General features: G+C 36.6%; 1 protein-coding gene across 1 annotated transcript; it reads right to left on the bottom strand.

Annotated features, from left to right (window-relative positions):
* Nucleotides 1–739: 739 nt before the first annotated feature.
* LOC141009659 (transmembrane protein 41A-B-like) lies at nt 740–11738 on the bottom strand. Its single transcript, XM_073482346.1, has 5 exons — nt 11474–11738; nt 4402–4552; nt 3940–4101; nt 3634–3772; nt 740–3545 (listed from the first exon to the last, which is right to left on the bottom strand). The coding sequence occupies exons 1-5, from the start codon at nt 11611–11613 to the stop codon at nt 3310–3312; spliced, it is 828 nt and encodes a 275-aa protein (XP_073338447.1). The 5' UTR covers nt 11614–11738; the 3' UTR covers nt 740–3309.
* Nucleotides 11739–16479: the final 4741 nt, after the last annotated feature.

Consider the following 16479-nt stretch of genomic DNA (forward strand, 5'->3'; position numbering starts at 1 on the left):
TTTCATTCATCTTGTTAGATTTTGATAGGACTGATAAGTTCATGATGACAGTCCTAAATTAGCTCATATTGTACAGAAAACTGACTGAAGTCGTAACCACTACTGAACTGTTTACAGATCGTTTGACTCGCACTGAGCGACTCGCAGCACTAACTACACTACAACTACTGTTCGCCTGTTAATTTGCTGCTGATTTGTCTCCATGAAGTTTATCATGTGTTGTCAGGACTGAAGAAGATGGGTGGTGATATATTTACATATGAGCCATATATGTTGACCCATGTGTCTTCTGCCAACTGACACCACATTTAAGTTCATGCAATTCACACCAGGTCCTTGTGTTATAATGAGTTGTTAAAATGAGTGCCTGCCTGCGCCAATGTGAAGGTGTGTGTGTAAATGTGTTTGTGTGCATGAACAAATATGTCTTGAGTTTCTCTGTGTGTGTGTGTGTGTGTGTGTAAGCTCTGAGAGAGAACAAGAGAGATTTTAATGTGAGGTTGTAAGTGTGTGTCGTTGATCGATGTTTTGTTTCAAGTGCGTTGCAGTAAATCAATCAGGGTCGATGACTGTGTGACTGCAAGAAAAGGCACAAATAAACTATTGTTTGCATCCAAAATCGTACACGTTTCACTTTGTCACAAAAACCTGTATTATCCTCAAAAAAGATCTTTTTTTCTTTTTTGGTCAAAGAGGAGAACAAAAGTTATTAATAAAAAAGGACATTTTTTGCATCTTAAATTCATTTAATTTTGCTGTTGGGACGTGAGCAGCAGATCCAAATGGGATATTTGGCACTTTGGGTCTTATTGACATTGTTTTTGACATTTCTCACCTCCGTAACTAAAGACTCTGAACTTCACAACACTGTCAGGCTAAAGAAAGAAAAAGGATTTTACAAAATGAGCTCTGAAATACCTCTAAAATATACAACAGACAATATATTTAAAAAAAAAAAAAGAAAATTTGAAAAAAAAAAGATTTTCCTTTTCAAAAAATTGACACAAAAAAAAAATCAAAAAACAATTGATTTTTTGAAAAAACTTTTTTTTTTTAAAAAAGTAGTGTTTTTTCAAAAAAGGTTTTTTTTTTCAAAAAATCTATTTCTCAAAAAATCTGGGTTTTTTTCAAAAAATCTGGGTTTTTTTCAAAAAATCTTTTTTTTTTTCAAAAAATCGTTTTGTTTTTCTTTTCAAAAAATTGTTTTTTTTCTCCAAAAAAAATCAGTTTTTTCAAACAATGTATTTTTTGCAGAAGGATTTTTTTTTTATGTGTGAAACCAGGTGAAAACAAATTCTGGAGGAGACGAAAGCAAGTAAAACATTTTTTTAAATCTAGGAGAAAAACAAGATTTTTAGCAAAAAAGAATACATTTTTGGATTTAAAAAAACAGATTTTGGGGGAAAAAAACAGATTTTTGGAAAAAAAAACAAAAGATTTTCTTTTTGAAAAAATCTGTTTTTTTAAATCAAAAAATTTATTCTTTTTTGCTAAAAATCTTGTTTTTCTCCTAGATTTGAAAAAAAATTTCTAACCTCTGTACCTAAAGGTCCTGAACTTCACAACACTGTCAGGCTAAAGAAAGAAAAAGGATTTTACAAAATATCTCTGAACTCTGAAATACCTCTAAAATATACAACAGACAATCCAGATGTGCAGAAAGTAAAGGCTTCACAGTTGCAGACTGTCCCTTGTCGCTACAGCCGCACCTGAATTTAAGGCAAACATGTACAACTTGCTCCTTCTGGTTAATCTTATTTTTTTTTCCTTGGTAAGAAGCTACAACGTAAGACCATTTACTATAGACTCTCCGCTCTGCAAAATACTGATAAAAAAAGTACATTTCCACATTTAGAGTGTATCAGATACACTGATAGCAACAGACACGGTGCAACACGACACTCAGTTAAAGGCTTCATTTTCACCGGAGCACAAGATGAGATCTTCTCGTGGCTGTTTCACAATTCAAATACGAAGATACTTGAAACAAGGCTGAAAGCTGAGTTGAGTGAAAAAGGAAGGAAGTAAACTTTTCCCTCAGGTGATGTCAAGGTGCCCTTGAGCAAGTACAACACAAGAACCCTCATTGTGTTTGGCAGCAACACGGTGAGAATGTGTTGAACTGTCAATGTGATGTAGTGCTGGCTCTTAAAGGTTAAAGAGTTACAGCTGGTTATATCTTTAAGAAAATGTCGCTTAATGTACAAAACTCTGACAAGAAAAGGATACATTTATATTTTAAGAGTTCAGGGAGCTGCTCACCACATTACAGCTTGCTTGTGTTCATATAAACGTACTTTTCTCTTTGCTGAGACCATCGTGAGAAGATCAAACCTTGTCACTGTCGGTTAGTTACTGTAAAACTGATCCGTCAAGGCAGCCACGGCTACATTAAGACACATAAGTGCTTGAGGAAAACAGACTCACTCAATCTTGAGACATTCAAAAGTCCAAATGTACTAAAACTTTTTTTTTTCCATGCAAATCCCGGAACCTTAATGGCTGCACTGGTTAACCGCCTGATCTCCATAATCCACGGCAGATGTTTAACTAAACAAAAAACAAAAGGAACATAAAGTGGCGAAGGTTTGTGAGGAGATCCAGAACAGATTCTTCCACAGCAGGGTCAAGCTGGGCCTCCTGTGTAACTAATTACTTTCAAAGCTCTCGTGGTAACTTGGCACAGTTGCACAATTCTTCATGGAGGCGAAGAGAGAAAGAAACGTATCAAGAACAAAATTGTGATGTACAACAGACCGCGAACAGAAAGGCAGTCTTTGGTTGCCCTGAGGCTGGAAACTCTCCGTATGACAAGAGGGCAACAGTCTGTTTCGGGTCAGTGAGACAGTATTTCATTTCCAAACTATCGCAATAACTGACAAACATGAAAGAACTAGTTTGGCGAAATTGAATTAAGAATCTATATTGTCATTTTCGGGGTCATCCCTCGGTGTTAACATATCAGTCAATTAAAAATCAAGGTCATTTTAAAGCTGCTTGTTGGAGGTTTTTGGGGCCCATCTCAGAAGATATCACTTCAGCTGTGAGAGATGTGAACTGTGAGGAGACAGAAACTGTAGTCTGCAGCCTGGTGTAACATGACCTGAAGACGTTTCCAGACTTTCAGAACAGATCATACTGTAAGTATGAGGAGCCTTTGGTGTGACCTTACAGAAATCTCAGGGCTTACGAGGACAAAAGGTCACGTACCACTCAGCGGAGAGTGTTTTCCATCTCAGTTCTTCTGACACCATGTTGTGTTTGGGAATCGCACCAAACCCGACGACTCTTTCCTCTTCTACCCCAGAATCATCGTCTCTTCCGGTCCTGCTTGAGCTCAGCCTGGCTCGGTCCGTTGCTGTCCATGCCGTCCACCTTGAGGTGAGTTTTGCCGTAACGTTTGATCAGCGCTCCGGGGAGGAGAGCCATGAGGGCGATGGCGAGGAGCTGAGCCAGCGTCCCCCAGGAGAAGATGTCATCCAGGGAGGAGATCTCTGAGAGGATGGAGCCCGTGCGAACACAGATGAAGTTGTAGGGGATCAAACCTGGAGGAGAGAGCAGCAGCCGGGTGATCAGAGTTTGCGGCTATCTGTGTTGTGTGTTTGTGTTTTATTTGGTGTGGTGCAGCCTCACCTATGAACACAGAGAAGAAGAAAATGGGCATAGGGATGTTGAGGACAGGACAGGTGATGTTAAGGAACCAGTTAGGAGTCATAGGGAAGAAACGGAGGAAAAGGAGGAAGAAGAACAAACTGCTACGGTTTTCCTCCACCTGACAGGAGAGGGGAGAAGAAAAGGAAGAGAAAAGAGCAAAGATGGTGAGAGGAAGTGAGGGGAAAGATTAAAACAGAAAGAGAATGAAAAAAAATTAATAAAAAAAAAAAAACATTGCTTCTTTTTCCATCACAGAGCTGCTAGCATGGACTATCAGTCGCCTACCTTCCTCTGCAGCAGGGCCACCTTGTCAGGGAAGAGCTGAACCACATGCTGCTTCCCAAACGCAGAGGAGAGCAGGTAGCAGAACGTGGAGCCTGTGGTGGTGAGCAGGCAGGCCAGCACCAGACCCTCCCAGGGCCCGAATATGGCACCGGCTAACATGTTCTGAAAGAGGGGGGGGGGATGGATGGATGAGAGAGATGGATTAAAGTCATTTGTGTGAACCGAACACTGTGCATCATTCCTCTGTATGTTTGTCAGAATGTATGTGTGATATGAGTGTCAACATGTAGAGTCGAGACAGAGGAAGGAAGATCTGTGTGTTACGGCATGTCAAATCAAACAGATGGAGATGTTCTGAGAACTCTGTCGAACCAAAACTGTCTGATGTTTTTAGACAATGAGTGAAGTCTCTCTACAGGTCTTGTCAGAATCATGTAACTGTGTGTGTCCAGTATGTCTCACCAGCAAAGAGGAGCCCGGTATGGCGAAGGACTGTTTGTAGAGGTAGGCGCTGCAGAACAGCAGCAGGACGTAGCCGTGATTTTCTCTTTTATAAAACTTGAGCATCTCTGCGAGCTCCCGCAGCTCGTCCAGGTCCGACGGGAACTTCAGCCTGCGTGGAGAAACGCGACAGAACAAACATCGGTACCTACTGACTTTTCAACTAATCCTGAATGAACAATGAACAATAAAGCTTTTCACCACCATGTCCGTGATGTCTGATGTCCATTGGCTATTTTCTTGTGCATGACTCGATTCTTTGGTTATTGATTTTCTACATTTCCCAGAATGCCTTTCATCATAGACTGACCAATACTGGAGGTTTAATCAGCCGGTAGTCTCATTTTTTTTCTACATTGACAAGTAACATAAATAAACATTTTTGACACAGATCCTTTAGATTATTATTATTTTTTTTTTTAAGAGATGCATATTAAACCAGGTATTTTACAGTTAAAAAAAAAACTTGTTGGTGCTCTCACGGTTTCTAAATGAATAGAAACAAAGTTCACCAAACCTAAAACTCCAATTTCTTGTTACTTCTCGTTAAACATAGACAACATCTGCAAAAAGCTAAAAAGTCGCTTTCTACCTTTATGTGCATCACGCGCCAGGAATTTGGCTTTTCTTTAGAAACTGTTGAATGGTCCAGTTAAGAGCTGTCTTTGGACAGTTTTCATTGTGACTTACAGGGACAATCTTTTGATGTATTGCTTTTAAACTCATACTTAAAAAAGTAGTGGTAAATGGACTTGCATTTCTAGAACAGAACAGGAATCGAACCAGCGACCTCCTGATAACTGGACGATGCAGTCTACCTCCTGAGCTACAGCTGCCTACTTTAACAGCCTACTTTAACAGCATGATGGGTAACTTGTAATATAAAATGCGTTTTGAGTGAACCAAATATAAGCTTGACACAACAAAACATGGCTGCAAAACGTTATTACAGAGAAATAAAAGGAAAGATCATATAAGAAAGAAGAGAGTGGGCAGTGTGTGTGTGTGTGTGTGTGTGTGTGTGTTTGCAAAGGCGTGTGGGAGGGTAACAGGATACATTTGATTGAGGGACAGAAATAGTGTCGCTGCCTGTAGACTTGAGCTGAGGGTAGGAAAACACTCCTCTCTCTCTCTCTCTCTCACACACACACACACACACACACACACACACACAGAATCGCCCCCCCACTTGAAACTCAAGATGCCCATTTCCTCGCCCACCCGCTCTGACCTTCAGCATTCCTTCTTCCTACTGGTCAGCGTTCAACCATTCCCTTCTCTCATTGGCCGGCAGGTTGATGACTGTATGAATGTATGTACTGTATTTAACGAGGGTAATGTGTCAATGTGGGCACTTTTAATTTCGCTTACACATAACCCCATGAGACACACATTCACAGACACACACACAGAAGTGTTCACATATAGGCTGGCAGACCCCTGAAGCAGAGGTAGTTTGACTCACTACATCACAGCTAGGAACTGATATGAAGCGGTGTCATGTCAGGTTTAACGTTGAGAGACTGATGTTCTCAAATTAAATGTAATTTTATCACTTTTTATAGTTTTAACAACTATAAAAAGTGATAAAATTACGTGTAATTTTTTTTAAAACAATACATTGTTTGAAAAAGAAGTTTTTGAAACAAAAATATATAGAAAAGATAAAAAAATTTTGAAAAAAAAAATTTTGAAATCTGTTTTTTCAAACAATGTATTGTTTGCAGAAGGATTTTTTTCATGTGTGAAACCAGGTGAAAAAGAATTCTGGAGGAGATGAAAGCAAATAAAACATTTTTTTTTCAAAAAAGAAACTGATTTTCTTTTTCAAAAAATCTTGTTTTTCTACTAGTTTAAAAAAAAAAAGTTTTACTCGCTTTCAACTCCTCCAGAATTCATTTTCAAAACAGAGGTTTTTTAAAAAAAAAATCTGGTTTTTGTTTCGAATTCTTGAGGAGATGAAAGGAGTAAAAAAAAATTTTTCCAACAATGTATTCTTTGCAGAAGGATTTTTTTGTGTGAAACCAGGTGAAAACGAATTCTGGAGGAGATGAAACCGAGTCGAACAAACAAACAGATTTTTGGAGTTTGGGGGGGTTTTTTTCGAAAAAAATCAGTTTTTTTTCATGAAAACAAATTCTGGAGGAGATGAAAGTGAGTAAAATATTTCTTAAAAATCTAGGAGAAAAACAAGATTTTTTGAAAAAGAAAATCATTTTTTTTTTTTTCAAAACAATTTCGTGTTTTTTCGGTTTTTTTTTTCAAAAAATCTGGGTTTTTTTTAAACAATGTATTCTTTTCATGTGTGAAACCAGGTGAAAATGAATTCTGGAGGAGATGAAACCGAGTCGAAAAAACAAACAGATTTTTGGAGTTTGGGGGGGGGGGGGGTTTCGAAAAAAATCTGTTTTTTTTTTCATGAAAACAAATTCTGGAGGAGATGAGACTGAATAAAATATTTCTTAAAAATCTAGGAGAAAAACACGATTTTTTGAAAAAGAAAATCTTTTTTTTTGTGGAAAAACATTTTTTTTTTCAAAACAATTTCGTTTCTTTTTTTAAAAAAATCTGGGGGGGGGTTTTCCCAAAAAATATGTTTTGTTTTTTTTAAAATGTTTTTTTCCAACAATGTATTCTTTGCAGAAGGTTTTTTTTTCATGTGTGAAACCAGGTGATAACAAATTCTGGAGGAGATGAAACCGAGTCGAACAAACAAACAGATTTTTGGAGTTTGGGGGGGGGGGTTTTCGAAAAAAATCAGTTTTTTTTCATGAAAACAAATTCTGGAGGAGATGAAAGTGAGTAAAATATTTCTTAAAAATCTAGGAGAAAAACAAGATTTTTTGAAAAAGAAAATCATTTTTTTTTTTTCAAAACAATTTCGTGTTTTTTCGGTTTCCAAAAAATTAGAGGGTTTTTTTTTTCAAAAAATCTGGGGTTTTTTTAAACAATGTATTCTTTTCATGTGTGAAACCAGGTGAAAATGAATTCTGGAGGAGATAAAAGCAAATAAAACATCTTTTTTTAAATCTAGGAGAAAAACAAGATTTTTGAAAAAGAAAATCTTTTTTTTTTTTTCAAAACAATTTCGTGTTTTTTCGGCTTCCAAAAAATTGGAGGGTTTTTTTTTCAAAAAATCTGGGTTTTTTTTAAACAATGTATTCTTTTCATGTGTGAAACCAGGTGAAAATGAATTCTGGAGGAGATGAAACCAAGTTGAAAAAACAAACAGATTTTTGGAGTTGGGGGGGGGGGGGGGGGGGCGTTTTCGAAAAAAATCTGTTTTTTTTTTCATGAAAACAAATTCTGGAGGAGATGAGACTGAGTAAAATATTTCTTAAAAATCTAGGAGAAAAACACGATTTTTTGAAAAAGAAAATCATTTTTTTTTGTGGAAAAAAACATTTTTTTTCAAAACAATTTCGTGTTTTTTCGGTTTCCAAAAAGTTGGAGGTTTTTTTTTCCAAAAAATCTGTTGTTTCTTTTCCAAAAATCTATTGTTTTTTTTTAAAAAAAAAAATCTGTTTTTTTTTTTAAACAATGTATTCTTTTCATGTGTGAAACCAGGTGAAAATGAATTCTGGAGGAGATAAAAGCAAATAAAACATCTTTTTTTTTAAATCTAGGAGAAAAACAAGATTTTTTGAAAAAGAAAATCAGTTTCTTTTTTTGAAAAAAAAAGTTTAAAAAATGTGTGTTTTCTTTCAAAAAAATTTAAGGCTTTTTTTGTGTGAAACCAATTGAAAACTAATTTTGGAGGAGAAAGCAAGTAAAACATTTTTTTTAAGATTTTCAAAATTTCTTGAAAAAGAAAATCTTTTTTTTTCAAAAAAAATTTTCTCAAAAAAATCTGTATTTTCAAACAATGCATTCTTTGCAGAAGAATTAAAAACAGAGTTTTTTTTAAAAAATGTTTTTTTTAATTCTTGAGGAGAAGAAAGTAAAAAATTGTTTTTACGACAATGTATTCTTTGCAGAAGGATTTTTTTGTGTGTGAAACCAGGTGAAAATGAAGGAGTTGGAGGAGTTGAACGTGAGTAAAACATTTTTTTTAAAATCTAGGAGAAAAACAAGATTTTTTGAAAAAGAAAATCAGTTTCTTTTTTCAAAAAAAAAAATTCCAAAAAATTTGGGTTTTCTTTCAAAAAGAATGATTTTTTTTTTCATGTGTGAAACCAGGTGAAAACGAATTCTGGAGGAGATGAAAGCAAATAAAACATTTTTTTTTTCAAAAAAGAAACTGATTTTCTTTTTCAAAAAATCTTGTTTTTCTCCTAGTTTAAAAAAAAAAAAGTTTTACTCGCTTTCAACTCCTCCAGAATTCATTTTCAAAACTGAGAGGTTTTTTAAAAGAAAAATCTGGTTTTTGTTTCGAATTCTTGAGGAGATGAAAGGAGTAAAAAAAATTTTTTACAACAATGTATTCTTTGCAGAAGGATTTTTTTGTGTGAAACCAGGTGAAAACGAATTCTGGAAGAGTTGAACGCGAGTAAAACATTTTTTTTTTTAAATCTAGGAGAAAAACACTTTTTTTTCCATGTGTGAAACCAGCTAAAACAAAAATCTTCTGAAAAACAAAAAATCCTGAAATGTACTTTTTCACCCCGTTTCACAGATGACAAAAACTTTTTTACTCAGTTTCAGACATGAAAAACAAAAAACTTTCAAAAGATTATCCTGGCAAAACCTTTTCCCCCACACTTTATCAGGTCAAACACAAGAGAGAAATCAATTCAGAACAGACTTTAAAAAACGAATACTTAAAGACTATTCACATGAGTGACTTTCACTTTTTCCACAGTAATAATGTAACATGACTTTTGTACAATTTCACTGCTGAGCCGATATGATGCTAATAAATCTTAACTCCAATATCTCATCACTGAAATCACAGTCGCACACAGAAATACACATGTATGGCTGAGCAAACAGGATGCCAACCAAGGGCACTCACTTAAATTACTTGATAAGTAAGAGTATAATATGAGTAATGGGTGCAAACACACACACACTAACACACACACACACACACACACACACACGGGTCCTGCTCTTGGCCTCAGAGTGTCTGGGTCGGCGTTATTCTATCATCCCTAGACAACCTCACATTTGACCGTCTGGCACATTACAACATACCACTTATAAGACTCACACACACACACACACACCGAACACACACACAAATTCTGAGGAGTAATGCGATCAGTCCAAAATGTACCGAGAGGAGAGAAAAAGAAAGGCGAGGAGATGAGAATATAAACAGACTTTTAATATTTAATAGCTATGCTGACATTAATATTATTAATATTAAATCTGAGAACACAATGTTATTATGACAAATCTACGGGTGGCTGGTGTTGAAATGCTCAAATCCCCACAGACTGTCAAGAACTGATTAGCGAGGTTGTTATTTCCTTTACTTATGTCCTCCCTCCCAGGGACCTTATCCCAGCATGCACTGGGAGGAGGAAGAGGAAGGTAAACAGTGTTGATTGGTCTTCAATCCTTTAAAAAGGTGTTATTTTTAAGAAAAGTTGATTTTTGAGACTCATTCCCAACTCATCAAAAACTTTGGGATGGTGGCCGACCGGACCTACAATCCCAGAGCGCCATTATTTGACAGGTTGGGAGTCAGACTCAAAAAACACCTTTAAGAGGTTTTCAGGTAAATATGAGGGGTCATTATGGCTCTAAACTACGAGACACAAACGTCTGTTTCATTACATTATGTTCACAGCTGTTTGATTTTTCGTATGTTGTTTCTATTTTCTTTCACTGTCTTTGAACTGCTCACACTCAATGTCCAGAAACTGCGACAACAGATATTGATTTATTACGGGGGGTCAGTAGTCGGATGTGACAGTAAAAGATTTTATCGAGGATTGCGATAAAAACACCATAATCGAAAATCGTCAATATCCTCAGATGAATGACTTGAAAAAGGTGTCTTACTCACTAAAGTATAGATTTCTGGATTTTTTTCAGAATAAAATAATCTGAAAATAATCCAGAAATAATCCTAAACCTGTCACTGCGGCGGACGGCACAGTTTGTCCATCGTATCCCCCACAAAAAAAAGTTAAACAGGTGTGTGGACACGTACTCAACACGTCCAGTTTGCTCCATTAGCACAATTGAGGTACGTTTTAGTGCCATTTTAAGAGTTTTAAGCATAATTTTGTTGGTTACCGGGATAATATCATGAATCGCAATTATTTTCATATCGTCCCGTGCAGTCACAAGCCAAAAAGATTGGGAGCCATGACCTAAGGAAGTTTTTGCAATCTTGGCTGTGGGTAATTTAGTCTCTAAGACACTTGATGTTTCTGTAATGTAGGGGGGAAAACCCGAACCAATACTCCGACCACTGAGTCACTGCACGGTCACTGCCAGTGTTTTGAGAATAACTCAGAACTTTTTTGTTTTACTTAATAAAAGTAGCAACAACAAAGTGTATAAATACTCATTTTTAAGTAAAGCATTCCACGTTTTGTGTAGGTAAAAGTATTTATATTTAATGTACCAAAAGTTAAAGCACTCATTTTGCAGAATGACTCCTTTCAGAATTATATTTTATCACTGGGTTATAATTAGAAAAGCATTAATGTGTTAAATATACTTTTCATGCTGCTGAGTATCTTAGTAAACATCGCACACATCATCATTTATTTATATAAATAACCTGAATGTACAAGGTAACTAGTAACTAAAGCTTTTCAGATACATTTAGTGGAGTAAAAAGTGCAATATTTACTAATAAATGTAGCAAATAAAAGAATAAAGTGTCAGAAAATTGAATTACTCAAGTACTTTAACATTGCAATTAATAAGCCAGTAGTTGAGTAAATGCACTTAGTTACTTTTCATCATGTTGACCCAAAAACTTGGGATTTTAGGCCATAAAATTATCTTACAGGGGAAGTAATTTAATATCCCAGTATTATTAAGATATTGAGTTGTTTCCTCTGTATTTGACACAGATAGTAACATAAGTTTGAATACACAGTCACTGTGTCTCCTTCCTTTGCCCCACCTGTACTCCTGCACCGCCTCGTCCTGCCCCTCGGAGCCCGGCCGGACGTGCTCTGGTCCCGGGGGGAGATGAGTGGACAGCAGGTAGAGGTAGACGCTCGCCGCCGCCACAATGGCAGCTAATCCCGCCACGGAGCGCATGTTGCTCCCCGGCTGGAAGTCGCTCTTCACCGGCAGACTCCCTCTGGCTCCTCGGCCTGAGGTTCAGAGGAGCGGAGGACCTCGACGTGTTGTGGTTCAGTTCACCGGGGAGGAGCGGCGTCTCTGCCGGCCGACGGGCTGCGAATGACGGGTGACATTCTGGCCGGGTTCGGCCGGAGGATCACATGGCAGCCGGCGACCAACAACTTTCTTAAGGGACGACACACTGTTGACATGTGTGTCACACTATAACACAGCCGCCCCAACTCAGGACTTTTCTCTTTAGTTCCTGCTCCTTTTTACAGTTTTTATTTATTATTTTAACCCCACAAAGATAAAAACTAAACTGTTTAACTGGTTTAAATGAACTTTCTGTGCGAGTTCAGCTGTTTTTGTTGGGACTCTGGATGTGTATTTACATGAATCATCCACTAGAGGGCGACACTGTAAAGGCCATGAGGAGTTCATAGGTATGAAATTATATAAACTTACATTTTGCAGTGGAAGTATTAATAGATCAGGATCCTTATTATGCAGCAGTCTGATCCCATCACTGGGTTACTAGTAAAATATATATATTATAAGATTCCTGCAGGTTTTTGCAGAGTAACCTAAAATTGAGGGGTTATATATAATGTATATATATATATAGGTTGTTTTTTTTAAGAGACAAAGTAATATGAATGTTAAAACAGCAGCACTGGGTAGCAGAGAAGACTGAAGAACAATAATTTACATAATAAATGACCATGATCTGCAGATAGATGTTACGTCCCTACAGAAATGCTTTGTTAAGACTGAAATAAAGTCAATTTCATGTTTTATTGGCCACTTTACATGATCATTTTAAGTTAAATATCCTTTATTTATTATCCTTTATAATGATCAGATTGGCTTTTAATTGGCTTTTGAAAACCTACTTTTAAAAAATTGATTCTCAGTGATTTTATTTCTGAATTTCTTTTTTACTCTCTTTGAGTCTTTATGTTAGTTTTAATTGCTTTTAGCTTGCTTTTATGTGTGTTGTGTTTATTCAGCTGTTTTTATTGTAAAGCACTTTGTAACTGTGTTTTGAAAGGTACTATATAAATAAAGTGTTATATCATAATAATTATTATTATTTCTAATTATGTTTTTCCAGGTTGGATGAATAAAAGCTGGGGAATCTTTATTTATGGCAGATTTTATTAACAATAACAAAACATAATATATATTAGCTAATTATACAGGGATACATTCAATTAAATAACCTCCATAAAACCAAAGAAAAGTAATATTCACAAATTGAAAAAATTACCCTCTAATAAAGACGACTCTGTCACACTTTTTATCCTCTTAAAAAACAAATGTAAAAGATAATCGCCACAAGAACATGCATTTTATTGTGTTTATTTCTTTTTCATCTTTTGAGTTAAACAGTTTGGGTCAGATTTTTAGGTTTTCCGAGCCGTTCCCGAATCGTCTTCTCCTGCAAAAGAAGTTCAGAACATTTTGTAACAAATAGTTTTCACAGTCTGGTATCAACACAATCACAACACCTTCTCAAAAGCTGAAGTTAGTGACCCTAAACTCTGTGGAGACACTGAGAAGAGGAAATTATACTTCGATAAATGTGGTATGAACGCATGTGAACGGCTTTGACTTGACGTATGTTTTTATGTGCTGAAGACTCAGCTACTCAGAGTTTACAATTCAACATTAAACAACATTAAAACATTAATTTCCTACTTTACAAGCAGCGTCTGGTTTTTCATTCAGATTAGTTTGTTATGAAAGTTCACTTTGCAAAGATTTGTTCCAGACAGGTATAAAGAACTTTTTTAGTTTCCGGTTTTGGCCTCAGTAATGTTGTTGCTTTAATGCAGTTACAAGCAGATATTCTTTAAAAATGTTACATTACTTTTTTCAGTAAGAAATTAGTATTATTATAAGTTACTGGCCTGGTGAAAAAAACAGATTTGTGCTACTGCATTAAAAAGCTGTCAATGCTATTGCAGAAGCCTTAGCACTGTTTTTTTTTTCTTTTTGAAGGGTATGAAAGTAAAGTACAAACATTTCTAAGTAAATATTAAAGGTCCAGTGTGTAGGATTTTATGGCATCTTGCCATGTGTTTGCAAATTACAACTGAATACCCAAATCTGACACTCTACAATGAGAAGACCCTCTCTAGACCCAGTGTTTGGATTGTCCGTTCTGGGCTACTGTAGAAACATAGAAGTACAATATGGAGGAGTCTGTGGAAGTGGACCTTTTCCTTCTGTAGGCTCATTCAAAGGTGACGAAAATAAAAAAAGATTTGTATGTTGCATTCAAGCAACCAACTCAAACATTTCTGATCTTCTACTAGAAAATTACAATGGAACGCCAAAGTCGAAATTCCTCCGTGTTCACTCAGGAGAGAGCAGTTTTCTGATGTCAGCATCAATGGGGAGGAGGTAGGATGTATTTGTGGGTGACAGTATTTGTATTAGTCTAGTCGATATATTATATACATCTAATATATATTTAGATGTGTTTCCACGTTTAAAAGTGCTCTAAAATAAAATGCATAATGAGTCATTTTATGCAAGGAGGCGTCACTGCTGAGGGCTCAGTTGTTTGGACACTTGCCAAAGAGACATCATTCTGTTGCAGCTAAACAAGTTTTTTGTTGACTTTTGCTGACGTGCACCTGAAACACTTGCAAGTGTTAAACTCCAGTCTCCGAACTTAACATGAGTTTCAAGTGATTATGCACTAATGCAAACATTGTTTCACTTTGTACCTTTTACATAAAGGTAAGAATATGGCCATATTTCACATACTGGTGAGAACACGTCAACATCAGATCCTGAGTGGAGTTGACTGTGTCTGATAATAAAAACATATAAGTGAAACAGTGTAATTACTTAAGTTTACCGTTCGTATCCACGGTGTTAGGTTTGCTCCTTTTTATATCGTCCAGACTGATTCCCAAAATTTCTGGCACAGCCACATTTCCTGGGATAACTGTAGGATTGGAACAGATCCCATCAGAAACAAATCCACAGGGTTATTTCTTAGTGCTACTCGAGTATGTAAGTAAGAATTACCTGCACGCTGCCCAGGTGAATCAGGTGTCGTGGCTTTGAGCCCGACCACAACAGCCAAGAGCAGGAACATGACCAGAGCTTTCATTTTCTACAAGAGAGCACTCAGACTTAGTGCAACCCTCAGTCTGTCTCTTTATGGTAAAAATTAATGACCCTTTTTAATTGTCAGTAAAGGCAGGAAAGAGATTTTAAATAATAACTCACCTTTGCTATAAAACTCAGCAGCAGTCGTCTGTGGGTGGGTCTTAAACAGTGAAGCTTTTATGGTGTCTCTGTTGTGAGTCTGACTTTTATATCAGACTGACAGGCATCAGTCGGGGCGTGTCAGGTTGTCAGAGGTATCTTAAAAATCTACCCAGGTCAGTTTTGGGAATAATAGGCTCTATAAATAAACAACTCACAGGTGTCTTGTACTTCAAACTACTTGTATTGCATGGTTGTTATTGAGCTTGTAATTGTAATAATAGGTCAGGCAGTATTTGACAGTATTGAGTTACAGAAAAAGTGTCAATTTTCCACCTGAATATTGTCCAGATGATGCTGCAGGCAGATAAACATCCTGTCTATATAGTATGCGCTTCTCACATCTCACATCTGGCAGCAACACAAGTCTCTGAATCTGTTTTTGTAATATGTAAGAATGTAAAAATTCATCTCCCACCCGATCCTCCACCATGCAGGCTTGTTCTAAAGAGCCTGAAGGTAAACAAGCATGCAGACCCATCAAACATCCTCCTTCAAGAAATCCCAAAGAAGCAAATATTTGCCTCTCACATTTTTCTGGAAGGTCGATTGGAAAGACCTCAGACAGGAGTTCAACGCCAAGGTCTCATGAAGCTGCTGGTGAGATTTAGCAACATTTGAAGTTAGCAATTGTTGACTTTTTGTTTGACAAATAGTCAAATGTTCAAAGATGTTTGCATGACATTGAAAAAGAAAGTCAATCGGTGCAGGAAAACGCTCAAGACATCAGTTCTGTCAAATATATGCTGGAGTAACTGCACACTCAGCCATTAAACCACAGGGTGATCAATGATCCATAATCATCAGGGCTACCACACGTTGTCTCAGCTCTTCTTCTGCTATGTTAATTGCATGAAGCTACAACATAGTACATTCATTTAAATGTGTGTGTGTGTGTGGACATAAAGAACAGGACTCTGGGCTTCCCGTGGATGCTGAAAGTGAAGAAGAAATCAAAAAACACAAAGACAAAAATATTAATTCTGCATGTTGAAGCATGTCTGCAAATCATTTGTTTGTTAGTGAGTGTTTGCTCAGAACCAGCCACTCAGATTCATATAAGACTTCAGATTTATTCACTCTTCTCTACAGAAGAAAATATTTAACAAAATCTCTAATACAGGAACATAAAGAAACATTATTGACCGCAGTTCCTAATATATACATAAAGTCTGTTGTCTGGACAGACGGAGAAAAGAAAAGAGAGAGAGGAGAGATGGGAGGAAGTGATACACATGTCAGACATTTACATTTACTTACAGAGAACGCACCCACAGTATAGTGCTGCTATCCTAGCTGAAATAAATAAACAAGTGTGCTAGGCCCGGAGCAAATCGGAAAAATATGTCTCTCTACTGTAATAATACTGACAACCTGATGATCTTTACAACTTCTCCTCTAATCTAATAAAAGCATTAACACTCCTCAACCTAACACAAACAGAAGCAGACCCAGGTGACGACGCTCTGATTCACCGTCCAGGGTCACACTTTTTAACAGCGTGATGTTTTTGTGAGGAAGCTGAATGTCACGTTGTAGTTCTGTATCACC

This window comes from Pagrus major, chromosome 15, assembly GCF_040436345.1.
Source record: "Pagrus major chromosome 15, Pma_NU_1.0".
In the NCBI taxonomy this organism is placed as follows: domain Eukaryota; kingdom Metazoa; phylum Chordata; class Actinopteri; order Spariformes; family Sparidae; genus Pagrus; species Pagrus major.